Genomic DNA, 20,695 nt, shown 5'->3' on the forward strand with positions numbered 1-20,695 from the left:
TATCCTCTCAGTGGAGAAAACTCACCTTTTTTCAGTTTTTCAATCTGTTTCTGACAGATGACAGTGTTATCTGTAGCCAGCACCTCACCCCACTGTACTTCCATATAGTAATACTGAATCAGAAATAGTACACAATTCACATACTAATGGTTTCATACATACAAAGAAATCTTGTATACTGGTTCCTTATCCTAAATAAGGCTAAATATTAGAACAAGGGAGTTTTTTTTTTTTTTTTGGCATGGCTGTGTATGTTATGACCAGTTAATACACACATTTCACACACTCAAAGGAGAGAACTCACCTTTTTCAATTTTTCAATCTGTTTCTGACGGACGATGGTGTTATCTATAGCCAGCACCTCCACAGTCTCCTCCTTCTCCAGACGGTATTTATTCACCCCGACAATGACCTCAGAGCCTGAGAGGGAACATTTTAACCACATACATGAATCAAAGGCCACAAGAGCAAATCAAACATGAAGAATCCCATTAAAAAAAAAAACAAAACAGAAACTGAAGAAACGACTACAGATTCATGAAATCTCAAAATCATTAAATCCTTGATGATATTACTTCTCAATATTCATCTATGGGTGGTCAATGGTTAATATCATCAGCATTTATTTGTATTTACAGGAAAATGAGGGTAACATTACTGCAAATAATAAAGGTCATGAACTGACCAAATCCAGGTATTAAAATAATAATTCCCATATTTATTGTTAATAATCACTATTCCACTTCTTATAAAACAACAGACATAAGAGAACACTTACTTTAACCCATACACCCATAGCTACTTTTGTGACAGGTCTCAAATGAGTTTTTCCCTTTATTTAACCTGTCTTAAGTAATTTATCACCATTCATTATAATATTATCCTCTGTATTTTGTATTTTTTTCAGTGAAAGTTATTTCCCTATGTTTCATTTCACTGATTATGTAGATCACAGGTGTCAAACAGGCGGCCCAGGGGCCAAATCCAGTCCGCCAAAGGGTCCAGTCCGGCCCTTGGGATGAATTTGTGAAATGCAAAAATTACGCTAAGATATTAACAATCATTTTAGTTCAGGTTCCACATTCAGACCAATTCAATTTCAAGTGGGTGAGACCAGTAAAATACTATCATAATAATCTATAAATACTCACAACTCCAAATTTTTTCTTTTAGTAAATGTAAATATTTTCATGTATTTACACTAAAACAAAGTATAATTTCACAAAAAATGTGAACAACCTGAACAAATGTGAACAACCTGAAATGTTTTAAGAGAAGTACAATGTTAACAATATTCCGCCTGTTGTTAAATGTCTTATGTATTTGTAGATTCACTGTGATCTGTAAGTTATAATGAACATGTGGAAATGATAAACTGAAGCAGAATACTGTTAAAGTTACACTTATTGTTTCAGTTTGTTCATGTTATTCACATTGTTTGAAAGGAGAGTTTGTAGATGTAAACATTTTCATTGCTTATTTTACTTTTATTACTCTAAAACATAGAGAAAATTTTGGAGTCGACATTATTTATATATTATTATGTTATTATTTTACTGATTCGGCCCAGTTCAGATCAAATTTAGCTGAATGTGGCCCCTGAACTAAAATGAGTTTGACACCCCTGATGTAGATGTTCATAAAAGTTCAGATTAAAGTTCAGGGTTATTACATCAGAAACAGAGAAAACTGAAGAACAAAAGACTTTTTCAGTAAAGATATCAATAACTGAAAGTGAAAACAAGTGTCTCCATTCACTGTCACTGATCCAACTCCATGGGTTTTACTGGTGAATCAGTGCTGCAGAAGATGACTGTGTTTCTACGTTCACTATGGAGCCTCTGAACGTCCATATGGGTCATACGTGATGACCATGAAAAGATGACAATATGTATTTTGCGCCAATTATTTGCATGTATTAATAGGATTAGTGGATCAACAGGCATTAAACAGTTTAGATCAGTCGATGGTTTTGGTCACCAGTGGCTGAAAATGAAAGCATCATTTAGAAGTGCACTAGAAACAGGGCGAACATCCTCATATGAACAGCAATGGAGATGGACATGGTCAAGCGGTTACGTAAGGTAAAAAAATTGTTCAGATGATAAGGAGTCGGCCTACATTTACCTGGTATATAAGTGTAATACATGGATGGAAAGGGTATTTTTAGTACTTTGAGGCCATACAAAGACATTTTACAGAAATCTTTGTGAAAAACATCTCCAAAAAAAAAAAAAAAAAAAAAAAAACGGCATCAAAAATTGGTCAATTTTTCAGCATATCAAAAATTGCTGTTTTCACTTTTATTTTGCAATCAAATTTTTATTTTCATTTCCATTTAACAAATGAAGTTAAAGAGAGGTATTTCAGGGGATACAATATTACTGGAATGGATTCTCAGAACAAGAATACCAACAGTGAGCCCAAGACATAAGAACATATCATGGGATACCATAGAACGAGTTGCTGTTTCCACTTGAAGTTGCCAAAATTAGCATTACCATAGTGTCAGGTATATTGTTGACTGCAACTCCTGCAATTTTGGTGAGAAAAAAAAAAAGAATCAGTCTAGGATTGGGGGATATCAATATGAAGGGAAGTCTGGTTGCGTAGGGTAAAGTGATTCTAGTTGCGTAGGGTAAATTCTCAAGTCCTCGAGGCTGGTAATTAGGATATTCTGACAAGCATAAATTATTTAATATTATCCCAATATCATACTTGGAGTGAATATTTATAAGTATAAATAATGTTTAAAACCTATAATCTTTAAGGTTGAGATACAAACCAGCACTCTCTTGAGCAAATAAAGTATGAGACAAAAAATGTAAACATAGACATCAAATATAGTGTTTTAAAACAATGAAAATCAATCGTCTCTCTCTCTTTTTTTTTTTTGTAGACATCATTTCGAAACAGTAAAGTTGGTTTTAGAATTCCCAAATAGTTAAGCGTCTGCTACAAATGACAAAATAAGTCCATCGTGAAGTTTTTTTTTTATCACCCAACATGTTCATAGTCCCCTGACTGTGCCCAGATGTTACTGAAACTTTAACGTGTAACTACAATATTTGGAGATGCAAAGCTAGAGAAAGGTCCTGACTTACAAAGGATCAAATTACATTGATTGAAATGCAAGGCAGTATATGTTTGTTTAGCATTGATCCCATGGGGAAAATAAAATAAACAGATCACAATATCCTCCATAATGCTGATCAATTAATTGTATTTTCATTGCCACTGGGCTATGTCAATGTGTGACGAATGCTGCAAAGACTCCGTGACATGAATAAGAAGATTGAGAAAAACTTTATTTACACACAGCGTTCATTAGAGCACAGCATGTGAACGTTAGTGTTGATTCTGTGGTGACTGTGACGTTAGCTAACATGAAGACTGAGGAGGGAATCAAGGAAACGGTCCTAGTGTTTGAGTTTCCATGGTAACTGAACTCTTTAAAGCAAAAAGACATAGCATATAGCTAATATGTAATATTTTGTATTTAGCCACATCATCATCACACTACAGACCTGCTGTATGTAATCACACACAGCAGATTAACCTCATGCAGCTGATCCAGACAGAAAAAGCTATTTAAACATTGTGTTAAACATATTAATTACAGCAAAAATGTGTCTCAAATGAAGAATATTTTTGCTTTCCTGTGCCCTGGAGTTACACTACAATTGTGGAAAAAATTAGACCATCAAAAGTCATCAAAACAATGGTCATTCAATCAAGTACTAATTCCTGTGTGTCATGTTTTTGTCGGTACAATGCCATAGATATTGATGAAAGAACTTAAGTGATTTTGTTTATTATCAAGAAAACATGGAAAATGCCTAGATATCAGCTCTGAGATTAAACTCTTATCAGCTATTTTTGTTGTTATCATCATATTTGTCCACACAAATCTACCTTTAGTTATTCCAGGCATTAAAATGAGCAAGAAATTGAAGAAAACAAGGGTGGACTAATAATTTTTTCCATGACTATATATGGATAAAAGTATTGAGATACATCATGGCTACAGCTCGTAAGATGTCCTGTTCATGCTTATTTGAGATATAAACATCAATATTTCCTTAAAGTTTAATGGGAAATTTTTCCTCCTAAGTGAGATGTGAAGAAAGTAGATGGTTAGTTGTGGTAGAAAGTTATTATTTACAGTCAAAGCATGAAAAATATTTTAGTATTTAGTGGCAGAATATTTAAAATTATAGTCATGGATAACGAAAAAACAAAAAAAATCATTGTTGAGAGAAATTAAGTAACAACCATCTCTGAGGCATTTAGGAAGCAAAGATAACTTAAACAAAACTAACCAATGCAATACAATGATATTTATCACAATATAAAATTAGATTATAACATTTATCATTATTGTTTTGTAGTCCAGACCTGTTAGAAAAGAAACATGAATTTAATGTGTCCCAATACTTTAGTCCATATAGTGTTTTTTAAAAACAATTTTGCGAAATTATGCGATGAGGCTAGCAATATATAAACTTTAGTGTATGTCAACATTCATGTATTTTTTCTTCACTATATTTACTCTTAGTGAGTGTGAATATAGGTAATTGAGCTTTTGGTGACCAGGTGACCAGAGGCCGTGGTCTTATTGGAGGATTCTAGATTTGCCACTACCGCTCTCGTTAGAGGAGTGTTGAAACTGTTCTGTAATGTATTTTCTTGTCCTCCTTCATTTGGACAAGTTTCACTGTGTTGCCAAATTCATTTAATGAGAGACAGATTTTTTTTTTTCCGCTGAGATAAATATAAAGCAGATAACAAACCTAATCTAGTAAGCATTTTGAATTGTCTTGTAGATGAACTGTGCTATATAAATCAACCTGCCTTGCCTTGCCTAGTAGTGACAACATTTTGGACCATTCTGCCCGTTATACCTCTGTTTAAAAATACCCTCTATTCTTTAAAAAAAAAAAAAAAAAACAAGACCTTGGTCCAACGTTAAAATCAAAAGGCTTATGTCATCTAAACACAACATGACCTGACTGAAATATCAAAAATTTGCCTCCACACACAAATGTATTAGTCTGGATTTGCTATGTTGAACCAGCCTCCACTGATACAGACTTAAACTGAGCTGTATCATTTTATTATACAACTGCAAAAAAATCTCAGGACTTGATCTGATAGTAAGTGAAATAAACATCCGATCTCAGGGCCGAACATAGTCCTCAAAGGAGCTCGACACACCTGCGGTAGACCATCTCTTGTAAACAGATGTTGGCAACTGTGAGTCAGTGATCCAATGAATATAAATGAGAGAAGGTATCTGCTCCATACAGAGAGACAAATACAGAGCAGGCTCAGTTTAACCCTTCATCAGGCAAGTGGCTATTTTTGTTCATTTCTGCAAACATTACCAGGGTTCCTACAGGTTTCTACTAGTTAAATTTAAGACTTTTTAAGACCTTTTTGGGTATTCCTTGATTTTATCGGGTATTTTAGAATTTCATATTTTATATTTTTGCACTTTGTATTCTTTCTGTGTGTTGCTGTCTTATGTCTTTTAATCTGTAAAGTACTTTGTGAGGTTTCTCTGTATAAGTGCTATATAAATAAATTTTGCTTTACTGTTACTTTCTTTCTTTAAGACTACTTAGAACAGAATTTAATGCCCATTTCAAAGCCATACTGGCAAAAATTGGTGACTCCTAAAAGTTAGGAAAATGTATTTATTTACTGCAACACTGGGGGCTGCAAAGTTCCTAATTTCAATATAAATTGTTGGGTTAGAACGGGTAGACTAACGTTACTTTCTTTGCAGCTTGGACATTTCCCAGACAAATTTAAACACAATAGAGCAAACAAGTTTATGGCAATATTAAGACCTACAGTCACAGAAAAAATTATTAGACCATCAAAAGTCACCAAAAACAATGGTTATGCAATCAAGCACTAACTCCTGTGTGTATCATGTGACTAAAACAGACAGAAAAGAAAACATGGAATGCCTAAAAGCACTGTTTCTGTCAGTACAATACCACAGATATTGATGTAAGAACTGAAGTGATTTTGGTTATTATCAAGAAAACATGGAAAATGCCTTGATATTAGCTCTGAAATTAAATTCTCATGAGCTATTTTTGTTGTTATCATTATATTTGTCCAAACAAATGTACCTTTAGTTGTACCAGGCATTAAAATGAGCAAGAAATAGAAGAAAACAAGGGTGGTCTAATAATTTTTTCCATGACTGTACCATATCAAATTGAATACCTTTTAAAGACTTATAAGGTATTAAATGTAGATTTGGAATTTCAAGACTATTAAGACTTTTTAAGGAACTGTGATTAAATATGGGGCCAATCCTGTGCCGCAGTGAGGTCAAGGAGCATGTTAGTTTTTTAACACTATACAGTGATTCAGAGAGATTTTATAGTTTTATGACAAGAGGAGGGAGACTATTGTTACAGCAACTGACAAGGAGGTAGATAATGATATTCAGTAACTCACTAAGGTTGACATTTTGAATTTCAGAGTATTTCAATGAGTGCCCTATAAAGGGTTAAATATGCGATTAAAAACACACTGGTAAATACCGCAACATCAACAAACAGCTTTGAACTGAATTCAACCTGTGATATGATCATGTGCGCTGCTTTGTGATTCACACTGCAAGAAGAAGTGGTCACTTGATAATCGCATGTTTCCGCGGTCGGCATTGATTAACAAGGAAACATAGTCATTCAAAGGCATCGATGTGATAAAATTATAAAGAGGCCTCTGGTAGCTCAAGGGTGAAGACAGAAATGAGGGCGTTGGAGATATACCTGAATCAATGCGGGCTTGTCTTCGCGCCGCGCATTCTTCAATGCGAAGTTTTGGAATGCCCTCGGCCACGGCTCTTGCCATGCCTCCCATATCTTCAATGTCTTTAATGAACTGCAAATAAGGACACGAACAGTCGGCTGTTAGAAGAAGAAAAGAACAGACTGATTGGTCATGCGTATTAGGGCTGTACGATATTGGCAAAACTTGCGATATCCGATATGGGTGTGCAGCATTGCAATGACGATAACATTGCAAAAAAAACGATAATATTGCGATATTTCTCATTCACCTAAATATCAATTTCATCTACTAAGAAAAATGTTCCTTAATGTTAAAATGAACCAATTGTTTGTATGCTGACTCAATTATTTATCATTTAAGACAAAATACCACTACTATCAATTCCACAATTCTGTCCAAGAACCTGGTGATACTTCTACCATAGACCTTCAGACACAAACACTGTCAAATATTTTGTCATTTTATTCACACATGACAATGTGTAAATGACATGGATGTATTTCATAACAAAGTGCCAGAGTACTACCATATAAGAGCTTTAACAAAACATTATTCCATGGCTTGCCTGGTTTGCTAAATACTGCATATAAAAATAAAATCTTTAAATATAAGTGTTCAGGCCTTACCCAAAGTTGTACTCTGAAAATATTCACATCTTTTCAACATTAATAGCATGTAAACTTGCATTCAACCAGCAGCAGTAGCATAACTTCAGTTTTTTGCCAGAAAAACTAGCATGTTAAAGTGGTAGAGAAAACCATTCTGGTACCCCATGGTGTGGAAAACAGAAAGTTAATGGAAAAAAAAAAAAGAAAAGAAATTATTACACGTCTTTGTGATAATGATATTTTTTCAATATATTCTGCAGCCCTAATATGTATGGACTAAGTTCAGTGACAAACCTGTAACGCTTTGTTATAGACGTCGTTGGTGAGAGTCTCCATCATGTGGGAGCCTCCCCAAGGGTCGGCCACTTTGGGGATGCCCGACTCTTCCTGGATGATGATCTGGGTGTTCCTGGCGATGCGAGCGCTCTTCACAGTGGGCAAACCCAAAGCTTCGTCGAAGGAGTTAGTGTGGAGCGACTGGGTCCCGCCGAACACGGCTGCCATGGCTTCGATCACTGTGCGGATCACGTTGTTGTACGGATCCTGAGAAAAGATTCAACATACAAGAATGTTTACTGTCATTATTATTATTATTATTATTATTATTATTATTATTATGTCATAATGATTTTTTTCTCAGAGGTAGTTCTCAGCTAGATAAAAAAATATAAAAAACACTAAAGAGTATGTATATCAAGACTATGTACATTATATATAGAAATGTAAAACACAATATGGACAGTCCAGTGCAGAAAAGGAGGCATGTCAAGTTGCGGGCAAAAAGAGAAATTCCTTCTGATGCAAAGAAAGTGTAACTTGGTTCATTATTTCCTGTATGTTTCAGGTTTGTATGGATAATGGTTGTTACAGCCTAAAGAAAAAAAAAAAAAAAGTTAACCCTTTAGGCGCCAGAATTTTTCTCAAAAAATATTAAATTTTCGTGTCAAGATTTCAAAAAGCTGCAGCTTGGAAGTGGTTAGAGATAAAAGTGTACTGTAAAGGAGAAAAATATTGGGTAAGACCCAAACTTTATGATGGGAGTAAATTTACTCATCTAATTTGCATATTGTAACGTCACAGGGCGGCGGCCGTATTACTTTTAGTAAAATTGAACTTTGAACATATTTCCATGGAAGCTTTTTTGTGTTTTTTGTCTTTTTGTTACCTTACCCGTAAAGTAAATGAACTTAAACATTAATAGAAAGTAAAATGCAGTAAGTTTTAGTAGCTTTTAGCCAAGCAGCAGAGTAGCCAAATAAATAAAACAATTTTACTTCCTTCCTTACTAAACCAGCTCAGGACCACACCTTTCAAACTGGATTTCCTTCTTCACTTTGAATAGAAACATGGCCTGAAATGGTGTTGGGATTGAAGGGGCATATGTCCGCCATTTATTGATGGGAGGTGGTAACCAGATTTGTCAACTCTATCAGCAACTATGGTCTGTTTCATTTAGTTATGTCACTTGTTACAATACTGCAACTTTAGCGCTTAAAGAGTTAAAAGTAGCAGTGTGAAGATAATTTCATTGACAAATATTAAACTAGAACAGTCTCAAAAACGTGAAACCTAAACAAAACAAACTGCAGGTAAATTCAGCAAATGGTCATGATGCAGGTCAAATGTTTCCCTCAACATGAGCCTTTAATAAACAGTGATTTTGTTGGTTTGATGTCATGTATTCTTTCATCCCACCTTTTTTCAGTGTTTATAAATGAAGGCTTTCCTCATAATATCTAAAAATCTAAATAGGAACTAAATTATAACCAGTAATTTCTACAAAACAAAAGCACAATTGCTAATGTCACTGTAAGACTGGCTAAAATTAAACTGAAAGAATAAATAAAAATGAAAAGCAACTCAAAACCTAGACTAACTCGGGTGTAAATTACATAAATGTGACTAAACACACTATAATCAAGAGCTAATATTTACTTACTTGCTCCGTGAGAGACCAGCCAGACGTCTGGCAGTGTGTTCGAAGGAGAAGTGACTTGGCGTTCTTGGGCTGGAAGTTCTCTTTAATGAGCGTTGCCCATAACCTCCTGGCTGCCCTCAGTTTGGCTATTTCCATGTAGAAATTCATCCCGATTCCCCAGAAGAAGGACAACCTGGAGACAAGTAAAAACAGTTACTACTTGGACTGGCAGACACACAACTTAAAAGTGCACAAAAGTCCAAAAGACTCTTCTCTATTCTTACTTTTTGTGTAATATATAGCTGAAGTGGATAGACAGGAAATCCCCCACAATAGCTGGTTGGCATAAGGTTATTTTTGACATGTTACCCATGGAATACTTAACATACAAGTTTAAATATATGACTGAGGTTTTCTATAGAATCTGGTCCCATTCCTGACTTATATTGGTACAAGACTAGCTGCCATTGAAGGGCCTGGTGGACCATAAATGAGAAAATACAATACAGATCAACACATGGCGGGTTACCTGAGTTACTACGCACCTGATGCTAATGATGCTGCTGTGGTGGAATGGAAAAATCGGATGTTGTCTTTGGGGGGATTCCCCTCACTCTTATTTCTATGTATCATATATGATTCTTTTGTTTATGTATATGGCCCCATTCCCTGTTGTCTTTGTTATTATGGTTGTTTTTGTCAAAGACAGCACTGTTTATTTATGCGCTTGTCTATGTTGGTTTGTGTTTATGTATATTTGGCTGTTCATAATGACATGTTGTATTTGTGAGGGAACAGAAACTGTACTTTTTTTATTTTTGTTACACATGGCATAACCTTCCATTCATGGCTCTCTAGTCTCTTGTTTTATATTTGTATTTGTTATATGAAAAACTCAATAAAGATATTGACCACACACACAAAAAAAGTTACGAGTCATTACATTACTATTTTTTTTACAAAAAAAAATTGTTATCAAGTGACAAAGAAAAAAAAATTTCTCCATTAAAATTAGTGATTCACACATACATTATATGGACAAAAGTATTGGGACACATTGAATTCAGATGTTTCTTTTCTAGCAGGGGTCTGGGATACAAAACAATAATGACAAATGTCAGAATATAGTTTTATATTGTGGTGAATACATTGCCTTGATTAGTTTTGTCTAAATTGTTATCTTTGCTTTCAAAATGCCTGAGATGGTTTTTTACTTAATTTCTCTCAAACACTGATTTTGTTTTTTTTTTTTGGGGGGGGGGGGGGGGGGTTCTTGGACCATGACTATGATTTGAAGTGTTCTACCACTAAATTTCTAATATATTTTCCATGCTCTGTCTGTAAATAACAATTTTCTATCAAAACTAACCATGTACTTTCTTCACGTCTCACTTAGAAATAAGTCTCCCTTTAAACTTTAACAAAATATTGATGTTTATAAACTATATGGTCAAAAATATTGGGACACAGCATGGCTACAGCTGCAAGATGTCCTGTTCATGCTGATCTGAGATATAAACATTATTGTTTTGTTGTCCAAACCCTTGCTAGAAAAGAAAAACCTGAATTCAACGTGTCCCAATACTTTTGTTTATATAGTGTATAATCCCTACACACTAAACACATACAATTTTTTATTTTATTTGAGGGTTTCTTCTATTTGATGGGCAAAAATAGCATTTTTTTCATTATGTTCCATGTTATGCAATGATGGTTGATATCTTTCATTACCTGTACATAATATGAAATTGAATCATCATAATTCATAATGTTTCACATCCTCCACTCTAGTCTTGAACATAAAAAAGAAAATGCACAAAATATCTGTACTGAACCTTTAACATGACCTAAACACTGAGGCCAGAGGGTCCACATAAGCTTCTAATCTGTCTGATCTCTAATGTAAATACTGGTTAGGAGTGCAACTGGTGTAGAGACAGAATACAGCTTCGGGTTGAAAACGCCGCTGTGTAACATCTGTGAGTCCAAGACATGCCTATGAAACTGTTTATTGAAAAAGAGGTTAACCTGCCCTTCCAGCATGTTTCAGGGGACTGCACAGACATGTAATGCTGTTATCTGGGGAACTGAAAGTCAGAGGGGAAAGGCCATGGAAGACCTACAGACTGGAGATAATTGATACAAGGAGCAGAAACTGCATGGACAGTGGGCTGCCCCTGAATGGGAACTAATGAGCTGAAGAGAAAGACAGACCACCTGCTAATCAGGAACAGATACTTGTTATAGCCTGTCAATTATTTTGAAACGGAAAAAGTGATTATGAGGAACAATACTGAACTGATGCAAAGAATTCTAATATGGACATTTGAACGTGTGTTGAAAATATCTATATTCTCACCAGCAACAGCCCTTTATTGTAAGTAGCAGACCAATGCTATCATGCTATACTTAGCAGCATTAAAAATGCACGGGTCAGAATAATATGGATATTTGGAGATCAGTGGCGGCTGCTCATCTTTCAGAAAGGGGAAGCTCATTGTCGGCTTGCATCAAAAAAAATTGTCAAGTTATCTAAACATAAATTCAGCCCTCCATTCCTTGTGATTTGTCTATTTGTGTATTTACAGTGCGAGAAATGAACAAGTAATTTCGTAGTGGTTTCTCTCTCAATTTCGCAGCAGAATGCACGACAGTATTGAACTGAATTCTGTCAAGTGAAGGAGTACATCTCAAAACAGCTGTCAATCAAACGGGATTCAGCCTTTCGACTAATCCTCCAATCAGCACATGGAAGCTCAGCGCCCAGCCCAGCCGAGGTCCACCCACAGCTCCATTCACCCCCAGAGAGGCTGAGTGTCTGGGGGCGGGACAACATCGTGGCATTTATCCAATTGCCGTCTAGTTTTGAGGCAGTGAAAAAAACTGTTCCATGGTGGTGCAGTGGATAGCACTGGTACCTCACAGCAAGAAGGTCCTGGGTTCGATTCCAACACCAGTCGACGGGGGGTGGGACCTTCTGTGTGGAGTTTGCATGTTCTCCCCATGTCTGTGTGGGTTCTCTCCGGGTACTCCGGCTTCCTCCCACAATCCATGATAGGTTAATTGGTTAATCTAAATTGCCCGTAGGTGTGAATGTGAGAGTGATTGTTTGTCTCTATATGTCAGCCCTGCGATGAACTGGCGAAATGTCCAGGGTGTACCCCACCTTCGCCCGTAAGTAGCTGGGATAGGCTCCATGCGACCCCCATCACCCTAGTGAGGATAAAGCGGGTTCAGATAATGAATGAATGTTTATCCTGTGCACTGAATACAGGTACTCAGAAATTGAAAGTGTCATCATTCAATATCAGGTGTGTCCACCTCTGGCTTCCAAACAAGCAGTGCAGCGACGACGCATGGAACTGACAAGTCTCTGTCCTGAGGGATCCGATCCGATCCAGCACTGAGACAACTGATTGTACTGCGATGATAGCGCAGACGGTGAGCGATTTCACCACAGCCCAGACCAGCTTGTAACATACCAATGGCATGTTCTCTCTGTTGTATCATAAGTCGTAGCATTTTGAGCTGCCAAAACATTTTGACGATTTCTTTGCTGCCTTTATATCGGTTATTGACCACACCTAGAGTTACCAGTCAAGCGAGACTCTGTACAAGAGATTCGACTCAATGTCCGACATTAAGAGATTAGACCAAACTAGGGATGTAAACGATTACTCGACTATCAATTAATTGTCAATAAGAATTTGCTCGATTAAATTATTAATTGTTGGTTACTTGCCCTTTTCCAAAGCAGGATTTGTAGTGTCGACAGTAGGGGGCGTCACTGCCCAAACTAGGCTTCATCACTGAAGTTGAATAACATGGGAGTCATCCTGTCCACCTGTCCACACCTGTTCAAAGGCTGCTGGTTTGTCTGCACTGCGACGCCACAGCTGAGATAGCCAGTCATCGAACCAAATCATGGCGTTAATGAATTGGTATCGCTTTAGGGATATGGTGGAGTGAAACACAGACCGGCACGTCTGTTTGTGGGAGTGGTGCACCCCTGTGTAAACACATGCACAAATGCGGGGTCAGTCTCAGACCGGTCCCAGACAGAGTGTTTACCCTGAAGGTTGGTCTAGTCCGCGGTCATCTGGACTATCTGGTCAGTGAGGCAGAAGTTGAAAACATCCTCCAGGCTCCTGCAGGTATGTGGGAAAATCGGGGGGGGGGGGGGCTCTGCTGAAATCTCGCTCCATCATGTCAGGCAGTGATCCAAAGTCAGAAATGCCCATTTCTTCTAAACTGCCCCTCTTCAGATCCATTTATTTTATTGAATTTCACTGCAGAATTTCTTTAGTTCTGCTCCATTAATGTCATTGCCTGTACTGTATCCAATGGTACAATAAATCAATCATTAAAGGCGGGGTCTGAGATCTTAGAAAAACAGTTAGAGCAGCTACATTTTGAAAATATTCAATTCAAAAGTCCAAACCCCTTTCTTCAGATGTCCCTCTGAAGCCACGCCTCCAGAGTAGTGGCACGCGCAATGCTTGTTCCCGAGGGTTCACGAGCACTGCACAGCAACAATTCGTCGGCTGAGGCTCTGCTCTGCTCTGGCCCCGGGTTGGGCTCCAATGCCATCTACGGTCCGGTCTGGCCGAACCGTCTCCAACACCGGCTGAGGCTCCGTCCCCTGCTTCGCTCCCGTACGCCTCGGGCTCCTATCCCAACTACGGCCCCGGCTGAGCCTCCAGCCGGTGTATCCATGCATACCTCATTCAGTTTCCTCTAACACCCCTGCTCTTCCAGAACAGCCCCAGTTCAGACCTATGTGACTAATGTTACATTTCTTAGTGATTTATGTTGGTGACAAAACAGTTTGCCGGTGAACTTTCCATGCTAATATAACTAATACAGCCAGGTCCTGGCTACGCTTCCTGTACAAGCGTTTCCAGCCTCTGGGAATGCGAAGAGGGGTACGCGCAGAGGGGGGAAGGGGGGAGGGGTGAATGGCAGTTGAGTTTGATAGACATATCACCGTTCAATCATTTCGAGTGGGCGCTCGATGGTGGATGGTGTTTTTTCAGTCCTACCTGTTCCACAGGTGACTGATTTTTTTTTTTTTTTTTTTTGTGCTAGAGCATTTAATCAATTAGTTGTAATTGGGGTGTGAAGGGGATTTTAAGGAATATAATAAAAAATGTTCCAGAAAAACATCTCAGACCCCACCTTTAAGGAATATGACATGCTTTTTTCATGAAGTATATAAACAATATTTAGCTTTTAGTCTTATAGACCCTATTGAAATGAAATTCAGGTTCTCAGGAAAATCGCCGCTTATCAGTTAATCGTTAATCGATCGATAAGGTCAACCAACTAATGATTGATGGGTTAATCAATAATTTGCATCCCTAGTCCAAACGCCGAAGGAAATGAAAAAAAAAAAAAAAAATTACAGCTGCTAACTGTTACTCATCTTGTGAGCAACATGTACAAAATAGGCACCTGAGCAAATCATTTTCTGGAAATTACACCACATGTTTGGACCGTGGGTTTTTAATGGTGTTCAGTATATATGCAACTCCGACCTTATTTGATTTAATGGAAGCCACTATTTACACATATGTTTATCAATTTAAAAGACAATTTTACAATCCAAGAAAATTGTGGTATATGGCAAAGATAATAAAGATACACCTACTTTTATGTTATACAACTGAATGGACTGCATTTCTTGTCATGATACATGTCATGAACACCAAAATTGTGTTCAAAAGCAAGTTAAAAATATATTAAGAAATGAAAATCACTGCAAGTCTAATCCTGTTGAAGACGTAGAGACAAAAATAATAAAGATACAAAAATTAAAATAATAAAGCTAGATGAATGTTGTGTTATATAACTGAATGGACTGCATCTCTTGTTGTGATACACGTCATGAACACCAAAACTGGGTTCAAAAGCAAGGTAAAAATATTTTAAAAGAGATGAAAATCACTACAAGTTTAATCCTGTTAAAGATGCAGAGACAAAAATAATAAAGATACATAAATTAAAGTAAAGATACATTAATTTTGTGTTATATAACTGAATGGACAACACCTCTTGTCGTGATACATGTCATGAACACCAAAACTGTGTTCGAAAGCAAGGAAAAAATATATTAAAAAAGATGAAAATCACAAGTCTAGTCCTACTGAAGATGCAGAGACATAAATAATAAAGATACATAAATTAACCCTTTGATGCATGAATTATGAGAACCTTATTCAAGATTTTTTTTTTCCCCTGAGTGTTTTTATTCCTCTTCAGGCATGAAAAAAAACCCAATGTGATTGAATCTTTTTTTATGAACCTATTTTTTTATGGAGTTACAAAAATGTCCACTTAGCTGGACATCGTGTGTTTTCTCATATGTCATCATACTCTAATACTAGTTATTACTCATTTCATGGAGATAATTTACAAAAAAAAACTTTTTTCTTTAAGAAAACTGTTAATTACAGTCTAATTACAATTACACTCAAACATGTTACTGCAGATCTGGTTTATCAAATACAGCAAAGTTACTGAAATGGTATGAATGTCAGTGTATGAGATGATGCATGAGCGTCCACTGTGGCTGATATGCAACTAAAACAACAAAACCCATGAATATACAAGAGAACAGCTGTAGAATAGCTGTCCACTGGAGTGACCACTATGCATGAAAGGGTTAAAATAATAAAGATTGATAAATTTTGTGTTATATAACTGAATGGACTGCATTTCTTGTGGTGATACACGTCATGGACACCAAAACTGTGTTCGAAAGCCAGGTAAAAATATTAAAAGAGATGAAAATCACTATAAGTCTAGTCCTGTTGAAGATGCAGAGAGGAAGATATGGTGACGTCACCTCTGCAACTTTCAGGTCTGTAGTCTTTATACATTTTCAGTCTGATACTTCAACAGTTTTACACAAACTGCAACTTTCCCAACTCACAAAATTATTTGTCAAATTGTCAAACATCGTGTGTGTAAATGATGTAGAATTCTAACATGATTCTTTCCCTGAAATAAGGTCCCATTGGGTTCAGATGGAAGAGGTGGGTCTTCGACTTTCTGTCACCTGTTGTTAACGTCACTGCTGCTTAAATGCACTTTATCAACTGTGTCACAGCTGGGTGATTACACTTTCATAGAAAAACAAACCTAATCTGACCTTCATCTGACATTTCATTATAAATACACGTCAAAGGTTCAGTATTTAGTACCAGCAAATTCTCATGGGCTTTTGTAAGGTTTATGTTTGTGTCAGTTCTTTACTCATAAGTGGGCTCGTTTTCTCTATTTCTAAGCTAACAGTAGATAGTGTTCAGACTGTGGTTGCCAAAGTTGAGCAGAGGAGAGGTAATGAGGGATTCTGGAGCAAGCAGGTAACGATTTCTCCAGAAAATAATGATCTGACTCAAAGAAACCAGTGGACAGGCTGGTCATCATGATTGTAGAAAACCAAGACAGCTTATTCACCCATTGGAGATACAAAAATAATACATTTTATCATATTTGGGACAAATGAATCAAATTTGTATCCTCTAGCCACCCAGAATTTGCATCACTCTTCTAAAAATGTCCACTTTTTTATAATCTCCCTGTATTTATTCTTCGTTTTATGTTTTTCTACATAAACATGTGGAACGTTTAAAGAACCCAGAGGTATTGTAACACTATGATTGTTTTTAAGTGAGAAATACCGAAACTGTAAGCACCCAGTTCATAAGTCAGGGTTGTTTTTACACTTTTGTATGTATATAATAAGAAATGTGAAAAGGGCTCTAATAGATAAAATCTGTACGAATAATAATGTTGGAGATATTCTGTCACCTTTTTCAATAAAAACAAACTGAAAAAAAAAAGGAAATACAAAAATATTTCATACAAATACATCTCTATATATGTTCAATTGTACCTCTAATATGGTCTGTACTGTGTATGTCTGCGAAGGACTCCAAGAAAAACAACAATATCTGCTTTAAAGGCCACTTCTATCTTGTCAAATAGTTTGATAGGTTTAATTTTTAACTACAGCTTTGAAAATGTGAAGCAGCCATGAGTATTTGGCAGTAATACCGGACAAAAGTGCAATATTTTTGCTGTACATTTAGTAGGGATGCACTGATGCCTATACCAGTATCAGGTATCGGTCTGACTTGTACCCGTACTTGTAAAAGTATTCTGATACAACCGCACCAATACCACTTACCGCAGTGTGAGATTCACAGTTAAGTGCAGCAGGTATGCAGCAAAGGAGTAATGTCAACAGTGTGGGGATTTTTCAAAATAAATGATGGTGACAAAAGTAATGCTGACTGCAAGTAACGTAAAAAACACAATCGGATATGGACGAAGTGTTCTGTCCGTCCTCTGCGTACATTCCGTATGCAATACTGTCTGTTTTCCAGGTGCTCACGGATGCGTACCCAGGCGGAGAATACCACCGGAAACCGTGGAGGTAGAGGATCTTTTCAAAGAGCGACTGTGTGAGTTAGTGAAAAACTACTGATATATTTATGACAACTACCCTCACCAATATCAACATTAGTATCACATTAGTGTTCCTCTGTCAACTCCATGTTTATTATTACTGACATTCTTCTTCTTCTGAAAAAACTTTACTCTTCTTCGTGGTATTTATCCAGTATGGTTAATTCAGAGTGGGGCCCTCTGGTGGATTAATTGAGAAACGCTCATTCCGACACATTAAATGTCAGTAGCAGCACCTTGTTACAGTGAGCACATTTTCAAAAGTAACTAAGAACTGTAATGTATTATTAAGTATTCATATCAGTATCGGCAAGTACTCAAATGCAAGTACTTGTACTTGGTCTGGAAAAAAGTGGTATCGGTGCATCCCTAACATTTAGTACTGTAGATGGATATCTGTATTTTTAGGTACCTCGGAGCGAACTCGTCGATGGTTAAGCCTGCTTTCAGCCCAGTGCGGCAGTACTCCAGGCCATTAGCGATGGTGTAGGCCACTTCCAGGATTGCATCAGCACCAGCCTCCTGGAGATGGTAGCCACTGATGGATATGGAGTTGAACTTCGGCATGTGCTGTAAACATACGCGATCCATGAGTAAAAACAGCTACTATTTAATACGTGTCATTAACACAGAGTCATATAATGAGCTGGAGGAGGTGTCTGGGGAGAGGGAAGTCTGGGCATCCCTGCTTAGACTGCTGACCCCGTGACCCGGCCCCAGATAAGCAGAAGACAATGGATGGATGGATATAATGTGCAAATAATGATACAATGATACATACTAATTTGCTCAAATGGAAACATAAAAACTTTCCAGTTCATCTAGCTTTACTCAATAATGTTATGGGGCACTAGCAGCTACAGAAAATATGATACTCCCTAAAGGACAAAGTCGGCATATTTTATTCAACATGGCAAGCATTCATTGACCATTATATTAAAAATAACCCTTCATTCATTGGATTAGAGGTGATGTTGGGATCGGACCTGGAAAAAATTAGGTATACAGTCCACAAGTTGGGGGCTAAGACAGGACCTGGTCACAGTTCATAACTCATATCAAGAGCCTGTCTTTTGCCTGACTCCATGTTTTTACTTAAAGTATTTATTTTTCTTTCTTTCTTTTTGACTGCTGTCCTAGTCTTCTCAATCCCTATACTTTGACGTTTTTCTTTTGCCAGAGGTCCAAAATGTTGGTGGTATGACCATAATGATCAACACAGATTGGTTTGAGTCTTTTTTTGTTTTGTTTTTGTCTGTCTGTTTTTTGTACTTGTGTATATTTGTTTTCTTCTTTTGGTGTTCTGTTTGTCCATTTGATATGTGAGTGTTTATGTGGATGTGTTTGTGGGGATGCCACCTGGATGGGGTGGGGGGCAAATTCACAACTTTTGTAAGAAATGCATTAATGTCAATATTGATATGGATACATGATAAAGTTTAAAAGAAAAAAAAACACAAAGAGCATGTGACATCCTCTGTGTGTGTGTGTGTGTGTGTGTGTGTGTGTGTGTGTGTTTTTTTTCCCTCTTTCTCCTGTTGTTGCTTTGTTTGGTGCATATGTTATGTGCATATTTATTTATCCACTCATTTTCCATTTCCCCTTTCATGAACTTATAGTATATACATATGCATCTCATTGTACCTTGTTTGAAATGTGCTTGTATTTGAAAAACCCCACTAAAAAGAGGTTAAAAAAAGGATAAATACTATACCTTAGAGGTATAAGCGAAGATGTCTGCAATGGCCTGCATAGATGGCTCCGGGGGGAAAATATAGGTGTTGCGTACCATAAACTCCTTTAAAATGTCATTCTGAATAGTGCCAGTCAGCTTGGCCTTAGGTACACCCTGCTCCTCTCCAGTCACGATAAACATGGCCAACACTGGGATAACTGCTCCATTCATGGTCATTGAAACAGACATTTTCTCCAAAGGGATTCCATCAAAAAGCAACTTCATGTCCTCAACGGTGTCTATGGCAACACCAGCCATGCCAACATCTCCATGGACTCGAGGGTTGTCGGAGTCATATCCTCGGTGTGTAGGGAGATCAAAAGCCACGGAAAGACCCTGCTGTCCAGCTAAAATGGAAAAAGTAAAGAAGTGAGAATTCAATTCCTTAACCCATAAAGACTCAGTAGTACTTTTGTGGCAGTTCCCAAATGAATTTGTATCTATATTTAACCTTTCTTAAGTAACTTATCATTTATTATAATATTTTCCTCTTTATTTTGAGTTTTTTCAGCGTAAACCATGTATTTTTCTACATTTAATTCATGCAGATTTTCATAAAAGCTCAGAGTAAATTCAAAGATTATGAGATCAAAACAGAGAAAACTGAAGAAAAAGTGACTTTTTCAGCTAAATACATCATTAATTGAATGTCAGAACAAGTGTCTCCATGCATTGTCATTTATCAAACTCCATAGGTTTTACTGGTGAATTAATGGCGTAGAAGATGACAGTGTTTCCACGTTCACTACGGAGCCTCTGAATGTCCAAATGGGTCATATCTGATGACCATGAAAAGATGACAAACTGTATTTTACACCAATTATTTACATGTATTGATAGGATAAGTGGATCAACAGGTAATAAACAGTTTACATCAGTAGATGGTTTTGGTTGTCATTGGTGGTTTAAGACCACTTTGACCTTTGGCAACCAAATCAATGTTCTGAAGGTGTGAAGCAAAGCTGTGAACTCCAGGAACCACAATTTAACTTTGTTGAATTTTTCCTTTGACCAATCAATTTCACTGAAGTGAAAAATTACTCAACTACTAATTACTGATTCAGTAAATTATGAGAAGCTGCTCAACAACTGAATTCATATAAAGGGTTTCCGCAGCACTGTGGCTTCCAAAGTTCAAGT

The 20,695-nt window shown here is 36.9% G+C and overlaps 1 protein-coding gene across 1 annotated transcript in view; it reads right to left on the bottom strand.

Moving 5' to 3' along the window:
- The window catches only part of mmut (methylmalonyl CoA mutase), a 50,591-nt gene that overhangs the window by 28,554 nt on the left and 1,342 nt on the right, over window positions 1–20,695 (bottom strand). Inside the window, exons 3-8 of the mRNA XM_030129058.1 lie at window positions 19,535–19,902; window positions 18,233–18,390; window positions 9,367–9,538; window positions 7,722–7,970; window positions 6,798–6,909; window positions 305–420 (exon numbers count right to left, since the gene is read on the bottom strand). Of these exons, the coding sequence (XP_029984918.1) occupies window positions 305–420; window positions 6,798–6,909; window positions 7,722–7,970; window positions 9,367–9,538; window positions 18,233–18,390; window positions 19,535–19,902 (1,175 nt within the window). The remainder of the gene's footprint in view (window positions 1–304; window positions 421–6,797; window positions 6,910–7,721; window positions 7,971–9,366; window positions 9,539–18,232; window positions 18,391–19,534; window positions 19,903–20,695) is intronic.

This window comes from Sphaeramia orbicularis, chromosome 24 (assembly GCF_902148855.1).
Source record: "Sphaeramia orbicularis chromosome 24, fSphaOr1.1, whole genome shotgun sequence".
Lineage (NCBI taxonomy): Eukaryota > Metazoa > Chordata > Actinopteri > Kurtiformes > Apogonidae > Sphaeramia > Sphaeramia orbicularis.